This window comes from Crocodylus porosus, unplaced genomic scaffold (genome assembly GCF_001723895.1).
Source record: "Crocodylus porosus isolate Cpor-Errol unplaced genomic scaffold, CroPor_comp1, whole genome shotgun sequence".
Lineage (NCBI taxonomy): Eukaryota > Metazoa > Chordata > Crocodylia > Crocodylidae > Crocodylus > Crocodylus porosus.
In genome coordinates, this window is record NW_017728911.1 from 3,901,698 (window position 1) to 3,923,685 (window position 21,988).

The following is a 21,988-nucleotide window of genomic DNA, read 5'->3' on the forward strand; positions in this document are numbered from 1 at the left end:
TGGAACTGTAAGATGGGCAGCCCAAATTGGTCCTTAACTGTATCTCTTTTAACTTGAACACAGAGATGGCTAAGTTGCTACTGAAGCAGTTGTTCTGCAGAAATTGCACCTCTTTATGACTGAGCTGTTCTGTGCCTACTTTGGCTTATTTGCATAAAAATGCTTCAGATCAGATAAATCATTTCTATACAAAAGCAGTTGGAATTAATCTAGAGTTGAATGGCAGGAGGAAAGGGAGCATCTGTGATAAAGATGCAGCTTTCAGCAGACATACAGACTTGAATGCAGTGGTTTTCAACCTTTTTTCATTTGCGGATCCTAAAAAAATTTTGAATAGAAGTGCAGACCCCTTTGAATTGTAAGTGTGGGTATTTGCATACTTTTGATTGATCATAGTCATCTTTGGCAGACCCCTTAGAGACAGTCTGTGGACCCCCCAGCAGTCTGCAGACCATAGGTTGAAAACCATTGCCTTAATGCATTTGAAGAAGATGAAGAGCCAAATTTCTAGGTTTGTGCCACATTCATGGAAACCTTTGTGGCCTCATATCAGGTCAGGGTGTTTGGCTGTGCCATTAGGATGGTTATTATGGTTTGGTACCCTGACACAGGACATCGGCCTGAGGCTCAGATTCTGTGACTGGTGCCACCCAGGAGGTATAATAATGGCACTGCAGTCACTAAATAAAGGATTTATATTTATAAATAAAGAAATGGACCATGCCTGTGCAGTGGATGGGAACCAGAGAGCAGAGTTATGTACTGGAGTTCCACGGGGCCACACTTCACCCAGCTGTCTGTCTGGTGTGTTTTGCTACCTTTTCCATGGGTTTTTCTTAGTGCTCTAGGCCCAAAATAACATGGGATCGGGTCATCTGGCATTTCCATCATCCAGGAGCTAAAGTAAACAAGGGAAGGAGAAAGTGGCTTGTCACTGGTCTCACTCCATTGAGTTGAAACAAGATGCCAGTTTGTCACTTGCAGTGAAGTGTTGCTCTGTCCATCTGTCCTTTCATCTCTGTCTATGACTGTGAGGGAGTGGGGTCTAGGAGCGGCTGTGAACTCCCTAGCGCCCCCTACCGTCACTCAAGGTGGACTCAGCACCCTTGGATTCTTGCCCGCCACATCTTTGATGATAAATAGGTTTAGATGGGAGGCTGCCTTCATCCCCCTGGTGAATGGTGTGAGTGTTCCTACCTCAACTCCATATGGGGTACCTCTGTGCCCCCTGCCTTAAGGGCTATGCATGCCTCCTACTTCCCCTTTAGCACGCCCCAGGCCTCGCAGCTGTTCCCTGGGCGTTGTTTGGTCCCCTGTCCTCTGGCACGCCAGGCTTGTCACCCACCTGGTGCCCCCGGGCCTGGCCCGTAGCCGCCGCCCTGTTACGCTCTGGGGCCTACGCTGCGCTCTTCATGCGTGGCTGCTGCCCCACTCTGGGGCCTACGCCGCGCTCTCCACGCTTGGGGCTCAGGTGGCCGCAGCCGTGCCTGGCCCTTTGACCCTTTTCTGGGTTGTTTGCCCCACTGGGCAAAATACCGCCCTTCCAGGCTGGGGTCCGAAACCCCACACCTCTCTGGCGCAAACAGTAGTGCCCCCCTGGCACCGCTCACTGTGCCACTACTTGGCACCCGGGACCCCCAGGTTATTGGGGAACTCCCATGAGGCCTCCTCTCACCCCTGCGGCCTCACCCGGTCCTCCGGTGTAACTATAACTGAAACCCGAACCACCTGGCTACAACATAAACAACACAGAGCTTCCCCGCTCATAATGCAAACTCCAAGCCCCTCTAAGGCTTCTGACCCTACCTCTCTTCAGGGTGTTCTCATCCCTAGCATCATTGCAGCCGGTCAGCAAGGCAAGGCTGCAACCATCAGCTCAGGCCACTCAGCTCAGCCACAGAGGTCTTGCTCCTGCTGCCAGAAGAGAACTGCTGGTCAGGCTCAGGCCTGGGCTGTTTATAAAGGCCCGGCCCTGCCCCCGTCTGGCCACCTGACCTGCCTGGTCGCCCTGGCAACCGGCACCTGAGCTGCCCTGGTGATTGGCAGCTCTGTCAATCTCAATCCCCGTCACGGGGCACCTACGTGACCCCGTGACAATGACATGTAAAATGCCTTGTACTCAAGGCTCTGATTCTGCAAAGGGATTATGGCCATTATGAACCTTGCGCATCTAAGAGCCAGCGTTTATGGGCCGTTCTTAGGATTCATAGATAGATTCATAGAGTCAGAAGGGACCACGAAAGATCATCGTGTCCGACCCCCTGCCCCAGGCAGGAAAGAGGACCGAGGTCAGCCAGGCGCCTATCTAGCCTCCTCTTGAAGACCTCCAAGTTAGGTGATAGCACCACCTCTCTCGGCAGCCCGTTCCAGATTCTGGCTACCCTTATTGTTAAAAATTTCTTCCTAATGTCTAACCTGAATCTACTCTCCTCTAGTTTGTAGCCATTATTCCTAGTTACTCCTAGGGGTGTCCTGGTAAATAGTGCATCTCCATTGGGGCCTTAGAGCAGATCATCTTGATAACTCTCTTACACTCGCTCATTGACTTCTTAGGTCTCCTCCAGAAGCAGATTTGTCAATAGAGAGCTAGCTGTCAGGGAAAGCTGAGTTCTCATCTGAGCTGCATCAAAGCTAGCAAACTGACATCTGATTCCTAATCCAATCTTTAGGGAAGTTTAGGAGCTGTTGAGTTTGATGGCCAAACTAGGTCCCATGTCAAAGGAATGATTCAGGTCTCACCATTCACTGACTCTTCTACTGGTTGCTTCCCATCAGAGCCTTCCAACACCCCAGAGCTAAGAGTTGGCATTTTCTAAGGGGGGTCTTGAGTCTAAAGAAATGGAGAACCACTGATGTAGAGTGTTCCTGCAGGCTGCTTTTGCCCATGCCTGGTGCTGCACCAACCCTTTGCAACCCCTGATATAGAAAACCCAAGCTTTGAAAAAGGAAGGAGGGAAAGCTTGGGCTTTTGGTAGTCAGGGGTTGCAAAGGGCTGGTGCAGGACCAGTCCCAGCGACTGGAAAGTCCCACATGCTGCAGGGGAAGTGAAAGAAACCCCATGGAAGATAATTATAGCATAACTCATCCTAGGGGGAAGTTTTGTCCTAGCTTTGGGCCAGCAGAGGCTTGGGACCCTCATCCTTCTCTCTCTCTCTGTGCATAAAAGACGCCCTGTTAGATGGACTGGATCTGAAAGCCCTCATGCTTTAAGACATAAAGCAACCTTTGTTGGCCCAAAGCTAAGAAGAAAGTTCCTCCTGGGACGAGTTATACTATGATTATCTTCTATAGGGTTTCTTTTCCTTCCTCTGCAGTATCTAGGGCTTTCCAGTCTCTGGGACCAGTGCTGCACCACCCCTTTGCGACCCCTGACTAGAAGAAGCCCAAGCTTTCCCTCCTCCCTCTCTGGGCCATTGCGTAAGAACCAGTACTAGCCTTAGTGCTGAACCTCATTATTGTCCTGTGCTGAACTGGCCCTTGCTAACCATTTATTTGGGTGCCAGTAGCTACGTGTTGAAGGCACCCATGAATTTTGGCAGAAGCCTGGCAAGGAATTGGCAAACATTTGATGCCCTGAAAGGGAATTATTAATTAAACATTAAACTACACTTGCTGTGAGTCTCCTGAAGGCCTTATTAGGTGGTTGCTAGAGACAGCTCATTTACTGCTGAAACCTTAACTAGTTAGACTGTAAGCTTTCCAGGATAGAGACTGTTGCCTAGTGGATCTATGCAGCACCTAGCACAGTGGGGCTCTGATCTCAGCTGGGGCCTTCAGGATGCCGTTGGAAAAGCCCTGCATAATTCATTGCCTGGGCTTGCTATACATAGCCATCCATAGAGCTGCTGGAAGCTCTCCCATGGGTGCCGCTTGCTTTACGCTGTCCCAGCCAACACATGGAAATGCTCAAGACCTGCTGAATAAAGAGGCTGTAGATGTGGTTTCGGGGGGGCTGGTATGAAAGGTGAATGCTGCTTTTCACAGGAGCCCAGCGGCCAATCTTTGCTCTGTCTGTTCATTGCCTCCTGGCATGTACTGGCTCTGATTACACAGGAAATCAAACTAAGGCTGGAAAGCATACTGGGGGCCCAAGCTTGCTCCCATGAAAGTAAGTGGACATTTAGCTATTGCTATTTAAGGGGCAGAACTGGGCCCTTTGAAAGACCCCAGAGCTACAGCTGAGACTTTCCAGTGAGGAAGTAACTAGATCCAGGAAACTCGTTATGGAGAAGAGCATCTAGTAGGACATGGTCCATCCTAATGGAGGGAGTTATGAGGGCAGCTGAGTTTAATTCACAACAAAACAAACTATCTGCTCGAGTTTCTGTGCTCTCTTACACATGTGCTGTTTTACGCTTGCAGCATTGTCCCAAGCTTTAAATAAGGTTTGAAGAGGGTCCTGCCAGGAACCTTTCCTCTTGGGCTACAGCAAGCCAGCTAGGCTCATATCAGGCCTCTTTCCCCAACTTTCTCCTGATGCACATCTGGCCTTGCCTTCCTTCTGCCCTTGTATTCCAGCTCTGTGCAGGGCCTTGCTCATTGTGACAAAGAATTGTGCTAAACTGAACCTGGCAACTGCACCTGAAGTCTTCCCTCCAGCGAACTGAGGCCCACCCAACTTGCTGCGCATGTGACCCAAGCTGAAGTTGCGAGTTGGCTTTGGATTTTCCTTATGCAAAGCAGCTTGGAGGTAAAGGGGGTGGGGGTGTAAGGGAATCTCAGCAGAGGAAGCAGATGCTGTGGCATAGCCCTTCCTTCACTCTGTTGGTGGGTTGTGTGGGAAGGATGTGGTGGCAGTCAAGGAAATGTCTCATTAATGGGGAGAGACCTAATGGCTTCCAAGAGCTCCAGACATCCTGTGCACAGGGGAGGTAAGAGGGAAAACCTGGTTGCAGCCTTTAGCTGGCTGCAGTGGCAGCCACCCCATAGATCTTACCTTATGCGTTATGGATTTGCCTGTGTTTCCTCTCCTGCTGAAAGCCTGTGGGATGAAGCTTTTACCCACTGTAGCCATACAGGGCAGTGGGACTGGCTCCATTCCTGGATTCAGCTGAAAGCAGAAATGCAGTGTTTGTAGCAAGGGCCAAGGGCAAGGGCAAGACCGTGGCATCTTTTCTCCCCAGCATAAGGCCCGGGGCATGTTTCTGCCATCTTAGATGTCAGTCATGGATATTCTGTATTCTGCCAACACATGGAACTAACTCCATCTGTAGTGTACTGTACTGCTGCCCCAGTCAGGCCCAGCAGGAGAACGGCCTCGGGGAACCCTTGGCAGTCCCCTGAATTACTGTGGGTGGATATGCACACGAAGCAGCTGTGTTTGGTCACTGTGACTCACAGCTGTGTCTTGGTGGATTTTACTGTGTACTTTTGTGGATGGACAGCTTAACAATTGGGCAATGTATGAAGCTCTGCTGAAGTTATCCGGCAGAGTCCCATCAGCTACCTTCTCCTATATAGTGATATGGTGTCTCTTAGCTGTCTGTCTAGCTCTGGGGACTCCAGACCCTCCTGATTTTCGTTTGTGTGTCCCCTTTCCAAGTTGCTGCATTTGCTCACTGAAGCGTACGCGCATACCCATAGCCATGGAAGTGCCCACAGACCTGTACGAGGGACTCTGAAGCATGTACCCGTTGCTTTCCAGAAAGGGTGCACAACTTCTCCAATACCCAGCTGTCCTGGGGAAGAAATGGAAGGCAGGGCAGATGTAGGGGGAGTATTGGGCTTGGCAGAGAATGGGAAAGGTAAGGAAGCCTCCCTTGTGCACTGCAGTCTGTGTCTTCAGCCTGCAGGGCCAAGGCAGGCCAATGTCATGCACAGGGGTCATTACTCAAACATCCCCTTCACTGCTCCTCATTCCTTCACTGCAGCTGTGGCAGGCGGAAACCAGAAAGGATGGGTAGTAAGATTTTTTTATAGAGCAGAGAGCAGGTTTCTGCCCCTACCTTCCTAGGTCAGGGCTGCAGCGTAAGTACTCGGAATGGAAGCAGAAAAGACTAGAAACAACTCCATACAGGAACAGTGAGGGTTTGAAAACCCCATTATTCCCTTCAGCCCCTGTAGCTCCCAGGACTTGGAGCAAGTGGTCAGATCAGGAGCTCTGTCCACCCACCCTGTTTGCATCACAGATCCCCAAGAGTAATCCACCGTGCTCCCAGGAACACCTCCTGCTTCCCAGAGTGAGGCCTTTCTTCTGCTCATTTGCTCAGCAGGGCTCCTTTTGTTGGCACCTAGAGTCATCTAATGCAGGGGCTCTGCTTCTGTGGTTGGCCAAGGTGCTGCGGCTGGTCCATGACGAATGAAGGAAGCATTACCCTAGACTTATCTCTTGTATGGGACACCTGAAAGGGATGTGGCTGTTCCTCTGCTGCCAGGAGCTACAGTGACGAAGGTGCATTTGGAACAATACCACTTTACCCAAGCTGTGACCCAAAAACAGCTCCCGTTGCTGCCAAGGTGGAACCATGAAGTACATCCAACAGCAATAAGATCTCTGAGGTATTGTGGGAAGCTTCCAGTCTGCCTGGCGATCCTTCTGGAGCTGGGAAGTTTGTGGATAGAGCCTCCAGCTCTGGGTTGCCCTTTTCCATGAAGTAGTCTGTGCCAGCAGGAGAATGGGCTAGGATCTGTGACCCCAGCCTCAGTGTCCAGGTTCCCCCAGAGCCTGAGTGCTCTCTTCCCATCACTTGCCCTCAGGGAGCTTGGTCAGTCTCTCAAGAGACAATGTTGGTACTGGCAGTGAACAGAGCTTTTGTCTGAGAGGCCACTGCAACAGCAGGTTGCATGCAACAAGATGCTGTGGGACCATAGGAAAAGGAAGAGCGGGGAAGTGAATGTGTAGCTGGCCTGGTTGAAACCCTTGGGTCCTGGTAGCTGTTTTGCTTCCAAAGTTAGAGCTGGAACTAACAGGCAATATGAGATTTTTGCACATTTTGAAGGCATGCAGGAGTGGAGGGCGAGGGCTTTGGATATGTCAAGTGGGATCAGGCTGTTCAGTGAGAACAACTGTCTGGTTGCCTGCTCTTTATTGCCCTGCCTTGCAGAGATGATAGATGTAGCCCTCCACCACTATGTCGGTCCCAACCATTTTATGTTGGGCAACTGATCCTTCCACAGTGGATTCAGGGAAGCCTGCATATTTTAGGGAGAGGTCAAATCTCCTGGAGTTGGAAGAACTGAGAGATGGTCCCTCTGTTGCATCAGTTAGAGCCAGACAGAGGATCTGCAGAGAGGTTGCCTTCTGCTCCACAATTAAAGTTTGTTCCTTAACTCTTCTCATTCAGGCATACCTGTTTTTATTGAACCTGGGGGTCACTACAGCAGCTTGGCATTTAGATGCAGAGGACAAGGCAGGAGAGAGACTATCTGGCTTCTCTATATGTTCTACATCATCTGGTACACTGACTGTACTGTGTGTATGTGGGTGTTCTGGGCTATCACAGCTCAGGTGTGTGGGGAGACCATGCAGTCCACCTGTCCATAGCATGTATGTTGGATCTCCAGCCAAACCCCTTCATTGAGACCATGCAGTCCACCTGTCCATAGCACGTGTATTGGATCTCCAGCCAAACCCCTCCAGCCCTCACTTCTGTGAGCACCAAAAATCCAGCCAAAAGATTAGCAGCAAGGAAAACAGGTTGCAAATCCACTGGAAAGCTGGGCTGTCCTGCGTGCCTTGCCCCTGTCTATGGATGCTTTCTGCTTTCCATGGGCGCCACCGGCTTCCCAGGCTGAGAGCTGTGGTTCAGGGAAGACACTAATTTTCCTCAATTATTCCGTCTGCTTTTTTTGCACTCTCTATAATTTCCTCCCCACCCTGACATGGCACCAAAATCCCTGCTGATCTAATGAAACCCAACCAAAATGTCCAGCTGCTCGAGGAGTTGGGAACATCACCTCCTCATTCCCGATGGGGGATGGCAGAAGATACCACCAGGCTATGGCAATGGGACAGACTAGTTGGTTTGCTGGCGTTGTGGAGTTGGGTTGCCTAGGCTTGGGAGAAGAGGGCTAACGGCATTGGGATTTTGGAAGGGCATATGGTCAGGAAATGGAGATACAGGCCTTCGGTAGCGGTTCGATTCCAGGGTCTGTGACCAGCAGCCTCAGTAGGGGGTCAGATCCCACTATCATATGTGGCTTCTTCAGCCACTGCAGCCTTGGCTTGTTAGCATGAGGACTGCCTCTCAGAGCCCATCTCAGTGAGTTTCCCTCACTGTCCCTCTGCCTCATATGTGACTTTCTTTAGGGCTCTCTGTAACCATGCTGCCTTGGCACATCCACGCAAGCCTCTCAGATGGTCTCAGCATCTCCCTATAACATGCGTCCATCTTTTAATGCAAACTGCCACTGATATCTGGGGCCCCCTTGGCAGCCCTGACAAAACTGGTGCTTGTGGGTGGGCTGAGTTTCTCTACATCCATTGGCTTCTGCTAGGTTTGGCCCAACAAAAAGAAGAAAGCACCATTGGCCTTACAAAGCTTTTAAGGCCTTGACTCTTCTTTGCTTCCCCTGTGGACCAACCTGGCATCACTTCTCTCTCTCTCTTGCCTCCTTTTTCTCTTCTATTGCTCCCATCATTGTGGCAACCTGGTCCTGCACTCACAAGATGAACCTGAGAGATGGGCCTAGTTCTGGGTATATCTAAACCTCCTTGGCCTCACCAACCCTGAGGTTCAAAGATCTTGAGTCAGGCCCTCTAAAATTCATGGCATTAACTTAAAAATCTTGAGATGTTTTTGAATAATATTTTGGTGTGTTTTTTATTTGCTTTTTTGGCTTTTGAGCCTTTAGGGGACACTTTTCCTGCTTCGCTTTTCAACAAGAAGGCTAGAATTTGGCTTGGGGGGATGGGGGAGAATGAGTAAGCTGTGATTTTGATGTGTTCACTTGACTGCCAGAGTCATGCAAGCCACGAATATCAAAAAAATGATGAGAGCTGGCAAATACTGTTTCCTGGAGGAGAGAAATGAGATTTTAGTAGCAGGGTCCTGCCTCTGCTTGGGAGAGGCTGGGAAAAGCTGTACCCGGAGTGAAACAATGGAGAAGGAATGAGGGGAGGAGAGAAATATCTAACAAGAGAAGACATTCATGGCTTGGAAATCATGCCGAAGACCCCCCACCCACACCACCATATGCCAGCCAAGCCCATAGGGGTTTTTCAGCCCCCAGAGTCTGCTCTGATGTCAGCTGAAGTCCATAGGAATCTTTCTCTTTTCTTTGGCTTAGGATGAACCTGAAGCTGGGCAGTCCTGGCATGTGGGAGAGAAGCCAGTGTAACTAAGGCAGGCTGTTCATTGTCAAATAACTATCTGAAGAAGGACATGCAAGCTACTGCTGGAAGAAGGGTTATAGTAGCACCAGAGGCCTCCCTGAGATCAGGGTCCCTGGATATGGAGCTAATGAGAAACAGACCTTGGCTCAAAGAACTGGCAGCCTAAATAGGCAAGCCAACAGAAGGATTATTACATCCTTTTTATCCCTGAGAGAGGGAGTGGCTTTTTCAAGGCCAAATAGGGTAGAGCAAAGCTCTGATCTAGTGTGGAAAGGTGGGATCCTGAGCTGTGTAGATCTAATGTCAGGTCAGGTGTAGTAGATAATGAGTGACAGTGTACAGGACTACATGGACCTCTGGGCTCATCCCATGTGGCAGGTCTGCCTAGTCTGCATCCTGCATGATGCTCTGTTTCTGAGGAGTCCTGGCAGAGCCTGCTGAGTTACTGTGCAGTTTATGCTGATTTTTTCTGTGCATGTTTCTTTTCAGCTCAGAGGAGCTGCTGTGAGAGGGGAGATTCCTTTTCCCAGAGAGCCTCGCCTTCTTTCACTGATGGTTTTTGCTGAAGCAATGATGCCGTGCCTGTGGCTTATACCAGGACTGCTGGTATTCGGTTTGGCAGGTAAGTGGGACTGGGCGGAGAGGGCATGAGACGTGTAGGTTGAGAAGTGCATCCCGCATAGGCTGTTTCTGGGCCAGACCCTATCCCAGTGTCATCCATGGAGCCAGTAACTTGCTTGACATTAGCGCTGACAAGACATTGCAGTGTAGACCTGACCCCAGGGGTAGAAGGAGATGCTCTGTGCTAGCAAACAGTGGCTGGAACCTGAGGCAGCTGCGGAGAGAGGTGATATTATTACCTCTGGGGAAGCGTTCGCCCCTGTTCCTTGCTCCACTCTTGCACATGGTGTAGCTCAGGTCCCTCTTTCCCTCAAGGTGCAGGGTGAGGTAAGGCAGTGGCCCAGTCATGGCAAGCCCCTCAGGATGTCTTAGCATTGCTGAGTACACTGATGGCCTCCATGCTTGTACTCATGCAGCTGTGTCCTGACTGGCTCTTGAGCAGGAGCATTGCCAGATGAGAGCTCTCTCCTTTGGTGTCTCCACACTTGGGCAGCCCTGGCTGGCCCATCAGGAGGCCCTGTAAGGTCACACGATCTCTCTTGCTGCCCGTGCCCAATCCTGTGGGGCAGGAAGACCCAACTGAATTCAAACGACTTCACTTCACGTGCCTCCAGCCCCCTCAAGTTGCTTCCTGATGGTGCCCCGGTGATGCTGTGGGAAGAGACTCTGCGCTGTGTGGATGAGGCTCTGGGCTGTCTGACAGTCGCCTGTCACGAGTCACTCGCCTTTGTGCTGCTTTGGGGCTGCTCACAGCAGGAGGACAAAGCAGAGCCAAATCCATGATGCTACAGCTGTGCTCAAACACTCAGTGGGAGGTGGGACAGTAGAGACGGCTGCAGATCGGGGATGAATTGCAGGTCAGGGATGAATTGCAGTGGCAGTTCAGAAAGGACCCTAGGGCTAGAATAGAAGGGGCAGCTAAATGGCACTGCACCACGTGGAGGAAATCCTATTCTGATGCATTCACACAGTCTAGCTGGTTTGGTGTTTCTGTGTTTAAAGGCCAGGGCAGATGCAGGTAGGAGACGTAGGCAGGTATCACTGTAGTTCCTTGACATGGCATTTCCACACTAAAGTCAAACCTCTGGTGCCATCTAGCGCCCAAGGAGTTGCACAGAGCTTCCTGACCCTGTCGTGCATGTTGCTGACCCTTGCAAGATCTCAAGTGGCTGCTTGAGGTAGTACCTGTTAGGGTCTGAAGACAAGGACAGGGGCAGCTGCAGTGTGGCAGGAGGCCAGAGCGGTGACACCTCTCTCTCCGTTTCTGGAAGCAGGAACATTTTCAGATTGCTTCCGGGTTCCTTGAAACAGTTGAAGCACCACTGAATCCTGCCTCATCAGTGAGGAGTGCTGATCTAGAGCAGGGGTGTGGGTTGTAGCTGTGTTGGTCTAAGGACACAGGCAGACAAGGTGCTTTGGGTGAATCTGATATCTTTTATTAGACCAACTTAAATAACTGGAAAACAATTTTTAAGCAAGCTTTCGGGTTCAAAAACCCTTCATCAGGCTGAGGAAGTTTCAGCAGTTGGGTGTGCTCTTCCTGGGTGGAATGAAAAGTAAAGAAGCCAGAGGCTGGGCTGGTCTGCATACAAGACAGGCAGTCAGTGAAGATGTAGACGGAGGAGTCGATGAGTGAGAGACAGGCTGGGTGTGGGGGAGAGAAGGAGGGTGAACAGTGGAGAAGTACCTGGGGAGTCAGATGTCAGGAAGATGTCATAAATCCAATGTCTATATTTAGTCTATGATTTTTAGTATCCAGGAGGTTGATGAAGTGGAGTTCATAGGCTCATCTCTGGGAAGTGTTTTGTAGGTTTCCTTTGAGGTTCAGGACTGAGAGATTGGAGAGAGAGTGGTTTTCTTGTGAGAAATGGGCCTCCACAGGTAATTGGAGCAAACTTTTTATAACGAAAAAAGACTTGCTCCATCTCTCCTGCCTTTTCCTTTTCTCTTGCCTCCATTTTCCCCTCTGCCTTGCTGTGTCTGCTCTGCAAGTCTTTTCCTGCATCTGCAGTCCCCAAGCAATTAGTTATTCCATTATTTCTTCCCCTTTCACAATATTTCCTACCCCCCTCATTTTTTCCCTTATGAAAACTTCTTTTCCAGATATTTCTTGCGTCATCCTTTGATACCCATCTCTCCGTATTTGCTGTCTGTCCTTGTTTAACACAGGTGGGCTCTTGGAAAAGCTGCCTGCTGCTGACAGATCTCTTTCTCTCTCTTTTCAGTGATTTGCAGGGAACCATAGAAAGGCAGTTAGGAGGATTGCAAAGACAGAAATGTTGCACCTGTGGTGTTCATTGGAGTAGATTGGTGCCTTATTCACAGCCTACCAGATGATAAACTGGCAGAAAATTACAAAATAGGATTCAGCAAAGAGCCATTAGAACTAGAGTTAAAATGATTCCTTCCTGCAAATGTGCACCAAGGGCTGTAGTGTCTTATTTGAGTGAGATCTTGAGACTGCAAAGGGAACTGTGGACATATAGGAGGAACCTGTTGGTTCTGAAGGGGATGCAATAGGGTTGAAGAGAAAGGTGGATTTCCTGTTGGAATCAAGTGACTGAAACAGGTCAGAGCCCAGAGGTCAGGACAGAGGCAATGCAGCCTTACAGGGAAAAATCAAGGCTTGAGGATATCCTGCAAAGGTGCCCAAATGCAACTAGCAGCTGTGGTACTGTTCTGGGTCCAGTGACCTGTTTTTTTTACTCTTGCCTTTACCCTGCTGGGGCACTTTGGGCAAGTCACTTTTCCTTAGCATGCCTCTCTTTTTCCTCCTGCTTCCCATGTCTGTGTGATCTGTGTAGTCCATAAGCTATTTGGAGCAGAGATCCTCTCTTGCTAATTGCCTGTACTGTGCCTACTACAGGAGAGAGTTTAGTGGAGGGCAATGAAAATGATGAGAGGGCTGGGGCACATACATGACTTCTGAGGAGAGGCTGAGGGAACTGGGCTTATTTAGTCTAGAGAAGAGAAGACTGAGGGGGGATTTGATATCAGTCTTTAAGTACCTGAAGGGTGATTTCAAAGAGGATGAAGCTAAACTGTTCTTAGTGGTGGCAGATGGCAGAACAAGGAACAATGATCTCAAGTTGCAGCAAGAGTAGTGTAGGTTGGATATTGGAAAAAACTTTCTCACTAAGAGGATGGGGAAGCACTGGAGGAGGTTTCCTAGAGAGGTGGTAGAATCTCCATCCTTGGAGGTTTTTAAGGCCCAGCTCAGCAAAGCCCAGGCTGGGATGATCTAGTTGGGGTTGGTCCTTCTTTGAGCAGGGGGTTGGACTAGATGTGACCTCTTGAGCTCTCTTCCTACCATCATTTTCTGTGATTCTGCCATTCTACCATGCCAGGAGACTGGTTCTCCATGGAACCTCTGGGCATTGCTGGAATGTGAACAGTAGCCTCCAGGGCTGAGATTTCTCTTGTTGCTTCAGTGATAAGTTTCAGTCTTTGCTGTGTATCAGTGCAGCATCAGCTACAATTTGCTCACAATGCTGATCTGCTTTCAGAAGAAATTGAGAGAGCAAAGTAAAAACCATGCAGACTGCCTCTTTCCCTTCCTATTACAGCCACAGGTATGAAAGCAGACCCTTGCCTTGCTTGCAGCCCCACTCCTGCGAATGGCAGAGCTGTAGCAGATGAGACTCCATCCTTCATGTTTCTAGTAGAGGGGGATTGTTTACTGTTGATGCTTGCAGGATTGCAGAGCTGACATGGGTTGAGTTACAGGATTATCACCAAGGCAGAAGTTGCAGCATAAATATACCGTCCCAATACAGAGGTGAGCGGAGCAGAGGGTTATCTTAAGGTCTAGATGGCTGTGATTCCCCTATGACAGCTCCATCTGCAGGTCTGTCATTAGAAGAGGGTGCAGCTACTGCTCTCAGACAGCTGAGGGCAGCAGTGCCACAGGATTGGGACACAGCACCCATCTTCCACCCCTCCTGAGAACAGTCTCCTGGCCCAGGAAGGCTGTCAGATCACCTGTATCCTGCCCTGACCTTAGGTTGAATGGCTGCAGGGTGTTGTGTGCATTGTGTTCAGAAAGGACTTTCTTTGTGGTGGGATGGGTGTGAAAGCACTCAAAGATAAGCAGGCATGGGCTGGGTTGGTGCTTGGATAAGAGAAGTCTAAGGGAAGTGGCATGCTGAAAGAGAGCATCCGTGTGCATCAGCAAGGGGTGCTTTTCCTCAGGAATCACCGCTGATGTGACCCCCATTGCTAGGGGTTCTGCTTTATTATTGGCAGCACTGTCTTTCAGATGAGCGTTCTCCTGCTGACCATGAGTGATCATTAGACTTCAGAAGAGCTCTAGAGTCCAGGTCAGATTCAGGTAGATACTATGCATCCTGTCCTCCCTGCCCTATCAGTGCGGTTCAGGGGAGTTCTTCACCTTCTACCATGAACTTTTGGGTTGCTGTGGGCTTCCAAGCAGCTGCCATGTTCATCCTCAGAGCTGGCTGCATTTTGATGGTAGCATATTATATCCATCACAATCCTGAAAGACCCCCGCAGAGCTACCACTGATTTCAGGGCAAGCCCCATGAGCAGAGAGAGCACCATGTAATGCCAGGCCAGGGAAAGACAGAGGCAAGGAGAAAGTTAGAGCCCACTAGTGATGGTGCAAACATTGGCAGAGAGGGAAATGGACAGGAACCCCAGTGCTGTGGACCTGGGGGTAAATCCCTACCTCCCCAGAGGCATCCTCCATCTTCTTCCCAAGGATTTCTTGGCACCCATTCAAGGGGAAGGGGAAGCTGAGATGAGGTGACCTCTTGTTCGCTGGGGCCTTCTGCTCTAAGGCCCCTGGTTTGCACAGTGTTGTGTAGCTTTGGGCCTGTCTCACTGCTATGCCTGTTTGTGTGCTTTCTGACCCCAGGTGCTATAGAAATCCAGGTCCCTGATGACCCTGTGGTTGCCCTCTTTGGCCGAGATGCCACCCTCTGCTGTTCCTTCTCTCCCGATGCCAACTTCAGCCTGGACAAGCTCAGTCTCATCTGGCAGTTGACTGACACCAAGCGCCTGGTGCACAGCTTCTCCGGCGGGCAGGATCAGCTGGCCGACCAGGGTGGAGGCTATGTCAACCGCACGGCCCTCTTCTACGACCAGCTGCCCCAGGGCAATGTCTCACTGCTGCTGCGGAGGGTGCAGATCTCTGATGAGGGCAGTTTCACCTGCTTTGTCAGAGTCCAGGACTACAGCAGCGCAGCAGTGATGCTGCAGGTGGCTGGTGAGAGATGGAGAGGGGCTTCCACTGTAAAGATTGCTAGGTCAGAGTGCTGCAGCACCCCCCCCCAAAACACACACACACACACGCACGCACGCACGCACGCACGCACGCACGCGCGCGCGCGCGCGCGCCTTGGGAGATCTGTATTGACCTGGAGCTTCATGCAGTCTCCCGTGCTCTTACAGAATCTTTTTCTCTCACTCCCTGCTCCTCCATGATTTCTCTATCCTATTCCCTCCCCTAGTTGTCTTCTCACAGGCAACCCCTCTCTCCCCTTCATCACAGGCCTAGGGATCTTTCCTCAGATCCCTGACTGTCTTGCTCCTTGCGAAAGATGAGCTGGATCTGGGTGTCGGAGGGGTGGGTAGAGAAGGTGGGAACAAGGGTTGTCTGCAAATCTAGAACTGAGCATTTGGGATGGAGCTAGAGCTCCAGCACTCCAAGCTCCAGGAAGGCTCAGGAATGGAGTTTATTTCCCACTGGAGAATATCCTGACTTCAAACGGCTCTGAGGATTGCCTCAGTGAACTGTACTGAGGTCTTGGGGCCAACCCCAGAAACATTGCTCCTGGAGGTGACAGGATGGCTCATGCTACTGATACCTCCCAGCAGCAATGTACATGAAACCATCTCACCTAGACCAAGCAAAAAGGGGGGTGAGAAGCCATCCTCCTTGGCTGGCCCTGGCCTTTCCTGTGCTATGTGCTGCCCCTGGAAACCTTGGTTCTAGGGGTAAGAAACTCTGCTCTGTGTGGCTGTGTTCCTGCCCACCTGTTGGGGGAAATGGCACCATGTGTGTGCACTGGGATTGGGGACTGGGCCTAGAAGATAGGCCAAACCCCATGTGGAGGGTTCAGGGCGACTGTGTCTTTGTGGGAAGTCTCTGAACTCAGGCTGCATCGCGCAGAACTTTGCCTGTCAGGCTCTTAAGCTGTGTGGGAACCTGCACCTCTGCTCCTGCACTCAACTCGATGGTCCACCTTACTCCTAGGAATTGACATGCCTATGGCTTCCCAGCAGAGAGCATTATGGGAAAAATATCTCTGAATGCTTTTGCTTTGCTCTGCCACTGTCTTCCAAAGGTGTGAGGAGGGGTGCAGGTGTGTGCCTCAGTGGTGTGGTGATGGCTTATGGGGGTAAAAGCCTTGGGGAAGGAAGAGGGAATGACCTCCTTGATAGCAGTCTGATCATGCCAGCTGGGTCACTTCCAGTGCATCATACCAGCTCACTTCCCTCCCTTTCAGCTTCGTACTCCAAACCCAATTTGAATCTGGAGCCCAACAAGAACCTGAAGCCAGGGGACCTGGTGACAGTGACTTGCCTCACCTTCCGTGGCTACCCAGAGGCTATTGTCCTCTGGCAGGATGGCCAAGGCAACAACTTCACGGAGAACGTCACCACCTCCCAGGTGGCCAATGAGGAAGGCCTCTTCGATGTGCAAAGTGTCTTGCGGGTGGTGCTAGAGCCCACCAGCACATACTCCTGCCTGGTGAGGAACCCTGTGCTGCAGGAAGAGACCCAGGCCTCCGTCACTATCACAGGTTAGTTGGTGAGGGTGGGGCTGGCGGGAGCTCGTGACATTAGGACAGAGATGGGCTTATCTGAAACCCAGTGGCCCCATGCATGGGGGCTTCTCGAACTCAGCTCCTCAGGCTGTAGCTTGGCACCAAGGCCAAAGACCAGTGGATGGACCCCTGGAAAATAAGGCTGGAACTAATCCTTAATCCCAGCTATCAGTTTGGCCAGGGGCATGGAGCTTGCTTGAGCAAGCCTGAGCCTCCTCCTGGCTGTCCAGACCTAAGTCTTGCTGCATAAATCAGGGTCTTGCCATCCACTCTAAGTCCCTAGTGTGCTGCTGTATGTGTGGAAAGGAAGGGGAACACATAAACAGTCCTTCCCCCAACTGGATGTCTGCTTCCATAGAGGGGCAGCTTCTGTGCTGTGTGAGAGGGCTGGAAGGATGGGGCAGAGGTAGCTTTGTGTCATCTGCTGCAGGGCCCAGGCAACTTCCAGTGGAGCTCAGAGCAGCTTGAAGCACAGGTGTGACCACAAATCCCTGCGCCCAGCTCCATCCTGGCCTGCCAATAAGCACTAGAGTCTGAGAGAATGAGCAGTGTCAGACTGCTCTGAAATGGAGGGAGTTCTCCCCTTATGCCCCTGCACATTGCTGGAGTTGGCATATAGGAGACCAGTTGTCATGAGGACAAAATCTGTTCCAGGTGCGTCTCTGCTCAGCGTGCAGTCCTGCTGTCTGCTTGCATGGGGGCCCCTAGTAAGATGCTCAGATGCTGTTGGATGTGGGGTACATGGCTCTATAGGTGGTGTTCTCAAAGAGGCAGCATGGAGCCAGTGTCCCAGCCTGGCACTGCGGGGCGCTGTGTTGTCAGAGAAACAAAATTGAGCTGCAACTGAAATGTAAATCAAGGACCTGACAGCTTGAGAGCATTAAAGATACCACAGTACTTTTTAAAAAAAAATAATGCCCCAGCGTCCTATCTAGCCTGCAGCTGAGATGGTTGTATTCCACCAGCCTAAATCACCTAAGTTTAACAGAGCAGGACTTTTCTTTTCATTTCCTTTCACACACTGTTCGGTACCTGTGAGCTTTTCAGGGTTTGGTATGTTCCACCCCAGAAGTAGCTGCAGGGATGTCTGTCTGTCTGTCTCTCTCTCTCTCTCTCTCTCTCTCTGTGTCTCTCTGTCTTTCTCTCTCTCTGTCTCTCTGTCTTTCTGTTCCAACTTGGACCCATTCAGGATAGACTACGTAAATGTAAGATGACTTTTAAGCTCAGCTAGCACCATAATAATTATGTTAATTTTTGTTAATGGAGTCCTGCTATTCCTAAGCAATGAGTATCCCTGTAATTATGGCAATATTTCCAGCAAGGATACTGCCATTTTACACTGCTGCTCCTGCCTTGGTGAAGTTTATGGTGAGCGCTCTGCTCATTATATGGGTCTTTTGCAGCTAATATGCTGTTAATTAAGGTCTCAGCAGGCTAACAGTGGCACCAGAGGATTGTTGATGACTCCCTCACAGTTCAGGGCTGGTCCTTTGACTTGGTGACAGCCCTGTTTGTAGAAGAGTTGAGAGAGAGGGAGCTGTGAAAACAGATCATAAATATAAGCAGGCCCAGTTTATTAAACACTGTTTATCGTACAGGCGGTTCTGCACTGTGAGAGCATCTTTCAGCTTAGCCACTTCCCTCTGACACTGTCTTGCTCTGATGGCCCGATAAATAAGAGTTTAGCAGCATTTATCACAGTCAGGGAACGCAAATAGGGCTTACTCAAGGAGACTGGCAGTGCAACATTAGGAGCAGAGAGAGACAGTGGCACTGAAGCCTTGCTGATGAGGCAGCCCTGGCTGGTAGGAGTGAAGCAGGCTCCAGGGCTGGGGATCCTGGGCCCTGCATGGGGTGTGATGATGTTTTTTACCAAACCTGTGGCAGAGGTGAAGGTGCCTTAGCCCTCCTCTCCCAAAGCGGAGGCTGTTTAGGGTGGGGCCCATCCTGCTCAGGTTGTGGGTTCAATTCCTATAGGGGCCTCCTGCATCTTGGGTAGGTTGCCCCAGCAGAGATCGAACCTGGCACCTTTCAGTCTTAAAACCTGAGCCTCAACTGCTTGACTTGAAAGGTCCAGTTCTGTCATAGGGATGCCCACCTCCAGTTGTGGCCCATTCGGGGGGGTAGAATGTGCCAGGGAGTAGGTAGGTTATGCCTGTGCTCCACCCATTTCACCCAGTTGGGCAAGAATGAATGGTGATGGCAGGAACTATAGCAGTCAAGGGTACACGGAGCAAAGGCCTTTACTGCAGTGCTGGTGAGCTCCAGGGGAGCAGCCACAGTCCATAAAGCTGAGCCCCAACAAACATGGTTAATAGGGGACCAGCCGTGCAGGGAAAATTAAAGCAGTACAGGGGGACACACAGGGCTCCTCGTTGTGATGGGCAGTACCTCCTCGTTGTGTGTCAGAGCAGTACCTAATCCAAAATTGCCTTCTCCTGAAGCCTTGTAAGGCAATCATCATTCCAGGAAAATCATTATTCCTGCCCCGCTGATGCCATCTGCACTGTGTGACTCGGTCCCTTTCCCACCGTTGGACTCCGTCCGCATCTTCCCGTCCCCCTGTTGAAATTCACCCAACCCTGCTGTCCTGTGTTAAACCCTCCTGCATTTCCACTGCCCCCACCCAAAAGACACGGTCTGCCAAACTCTGTGTTGCTGGGCAACTTGAACCTGGACCCAAGCTTGGGCCAGGCATGGTGATATGTTCAGTGTGTGCCAGCCTGGAGCAATAGATCAGTATGTGGACAGGCACTGGGCTGCACTTCTGGCCACTGCAGTCCTGGAAGCAAGGCCAGGGAAAGCCAAGCACCTTGCACGCCAGCTCTGGGACTGCCACATAAGACATTCCTGTGGCTGCGTTCTCTCTTCCTCTTCCTGCTTTCCTGCTCATGTCTTGGGCACCACTCATGGTCTTCTGTTTGCTGTAGGTGCATGGTCTTGCTTCACCTTCTTTTAGCACTGAGGCGATGCAAAGTGAGGAGATTGGAGGGAACCTGTTCCGGGCATCTGGGATATGTGGGGATAGTCATTCAGTATCCGCTTGTTTGAACTACCCCAGTTGCTCTGTTCAGGAGAATCCTGGAAACATCTTCCTAACTGTGGCCCCTTGAAAGCCAGCCCCATTGCATACATTGGGACCAGATTTGGTCCAAGGCAGTTCCAATTCCCAGGCTAAACTTTTCAGAGAAGTTTGACTGCTCAATAAAAAGCTTTATGAGGCTCTTCTCGATCATGCAGGTGCCTAGCTCACAGCCTGGTTATAAATGGCTTCCAGTTGTCCTTGCTAGCTCAGCTTTATTGATGCCTTGGAGCTCTTTATAACCTTGTACACTTACTGGTAACATTAATTAGTGCTTAATTATCCTTGGTACAGTGGTTGCTCAGTTGTGAAGGAGGGTCCCCGATGGAGCATAAACCTTTTGGCTGGATGCACAGTGCTTTTTCCAGAAAGCCTAAGTACTGCTGTATGCATGCTACTTGGAGGCTGGAGGACCAGTGCTGCTTCAGGAAAGGCTAGTGCTTACACAGTGCGAGCCAGATTTCCCAGGTAACTGTTTTCTGGGAGAAAAATATACCACAGAACATTCCAAATGGATCGGTTTAATGTTGGGAATGTTGTAGGTAGCGGACTAGGGGGACACCAAAATCATAAGGGAAAGCAAATGTCCTCCTTGGTTCTTCAGAAATGTCCGATTGAAGCTTTTAGTCAAGCCTGGTTGTCTCCTAGAGTATGCTCAGTTCATATCCTGGATCCTCTCTCCTGATAAAGCCAGTCCCATGTCTTCAGAGAAAAGTAATTAATTGCCCTGAAGAAAGAGCTCAGCTAGTGTCTTGCAATGGTATGAAGAGCAGTGGGCAGTGTGTCAGAGCAGGGATTGGCAACCTCCAGCACGTGTGCCAGAGCCTGGCATGTGGGTCCTTTCTGCTCAGCACACCACAGCTGGCCTGGGCTCTGGGGCAGCTGCTGCCAGCCATGGAGCCCTTGCTGTGAGCAGCCTGAGCTCTGCTCTGGCCAGCTGTGACAGGCAGCTGGGAGGTTGCAAAGTGGCATGTATACCAGCCATTTTGTCATGTGCTCAGGGGATGTTATGGTGCCTGTGGTGAATCCAGCACTCTCTTATTCCAGAGCAGGCTAAAAACAGGACCAGTCAATTGGGACTGTCTAGCATTTCATAGCTCACAGTCCTCCCTCTGCATCACAGGCATGTTGGATGAGTATTTTATCTAGCAGCTCAGGCATTGCACACATTTTTCTTTCTCCTCACTCCTAGCCAAGTTGCATTTCACCATAGAAGTAATTGCTGGACAAATGAATATTTAAATACAAATGGCTCATTTGCTACACTTTTGTTTCCTGGGAAGAGGTAGGTGCGTGCATGCACATGTGCATGTGTCAGGGAGGGGAGCTTGGTTAATTGAGATCCTCTGTAGCAGCAGGGTTTCCTGTGGTCAGAAGATGTATCCAATGCAGTCCACTCTCTTGTCTCCAGCAGTGACCAGTGCCACTCCTTGTGTGCAACTACCTGATTAAGGCAAAGAAGCTCCTCCCTGATTCCAGCTGGCGATTGGCTGGTGTCCCGATGCCTGAAGATTGATGGGCTTTGTCATTTTTCTCCCAGCTTGTGTAATCACTGATGCTCTTGCACTCCTGTTCCTAAGAGGAAATCTGAGTCCCTTTTGATCACAGTCACTTACAGGCGTCAAGGATATAAAAGGAAAAGACAAAAGCGGGAAGAAAGGCATCTTATTATTAATTTACTTGCCTTGCATCTCTCAGGCTGCGTCTTCTGTTATTTAAAGCAGACACACGGAGTCGCAGTTATTATTCAGGAACAGCTCAAAAGCTTCCATTTGTGTAGTGCCTCTCCCCATTGCAGGACATCAGCTGGGTTTGAACCTTTTGTACAGAATGCCTAGGATGTTACCACCTGGGCTTTAAGAGTCCTGCTGTTATCTAGTAGTCGTGGTAGTAGGCTCTTTAGCATGTGTAGGGGACAGCTCCTAGAGGGAGCAGCACACTGGCAGCAGAGTAGCTACAGTACCTGTGCCATTTCTGTACAGTAAAAGTAATTTAACCTGCTTTTTCTCTCCCTCCTGAAGGTCTCTGTGCCCTAATCCATGTGAACATACCCAGCTCCTTTAGTGCTGCTGCTGGAACATATGCCCCATCCCTACCATGGTGTTGAGTGGCAAGGGTGATCCTTAGGGTAAGGTTGAGGAACAGGCCAGGCTGTATCTGACCCCTTCTGAGGGGAAGAGACCCTGCCTGCTCCTACCTCTGATGGAGTTAGATTTGAGG

At 50.4% G+C, this 21,988-nt stretch overlaps 1 protein-coding gene across 4 annotated transcripts in view; it reads left to right on the forward strand.

Moving 5' to 3' along the window:
* The window catches only part of CD276 (CD276 molecule), a 55,389-nt gene that overhangs the window by 15,695 nt on the left and 17,706 nt on the right, over window positions 1-21,988 (forward strand). For 2 of the 4 annotated variants that reach the window (XM_019533301.1, XM_019533300.1), the window contains exons 2-4: window positions 9,764-9,896; window positions 14,772-15,122; window positions 16,366-16,662. In XM_019533301.1, the coding sequence (XP_019388846.1) occupies window positions 9,827-9,896; window positions 14,772-15,122; window positions 16,366-16,662 (718 nt within the window). In that variant the 5' untranslated portion in view covers window positions 9,764-9,826. Of the gene's footprint in view, window positions 1-9,551; window positions 9,653-9,763; window positions 9,897-14,771; window positions 15,123-16,365; window positions 16,663-21,988 lie in introns of those variants that run through there. The other 2 variants (XM_019533302.1, XM_019533299.1) reach the window with 2 other exon arrangements.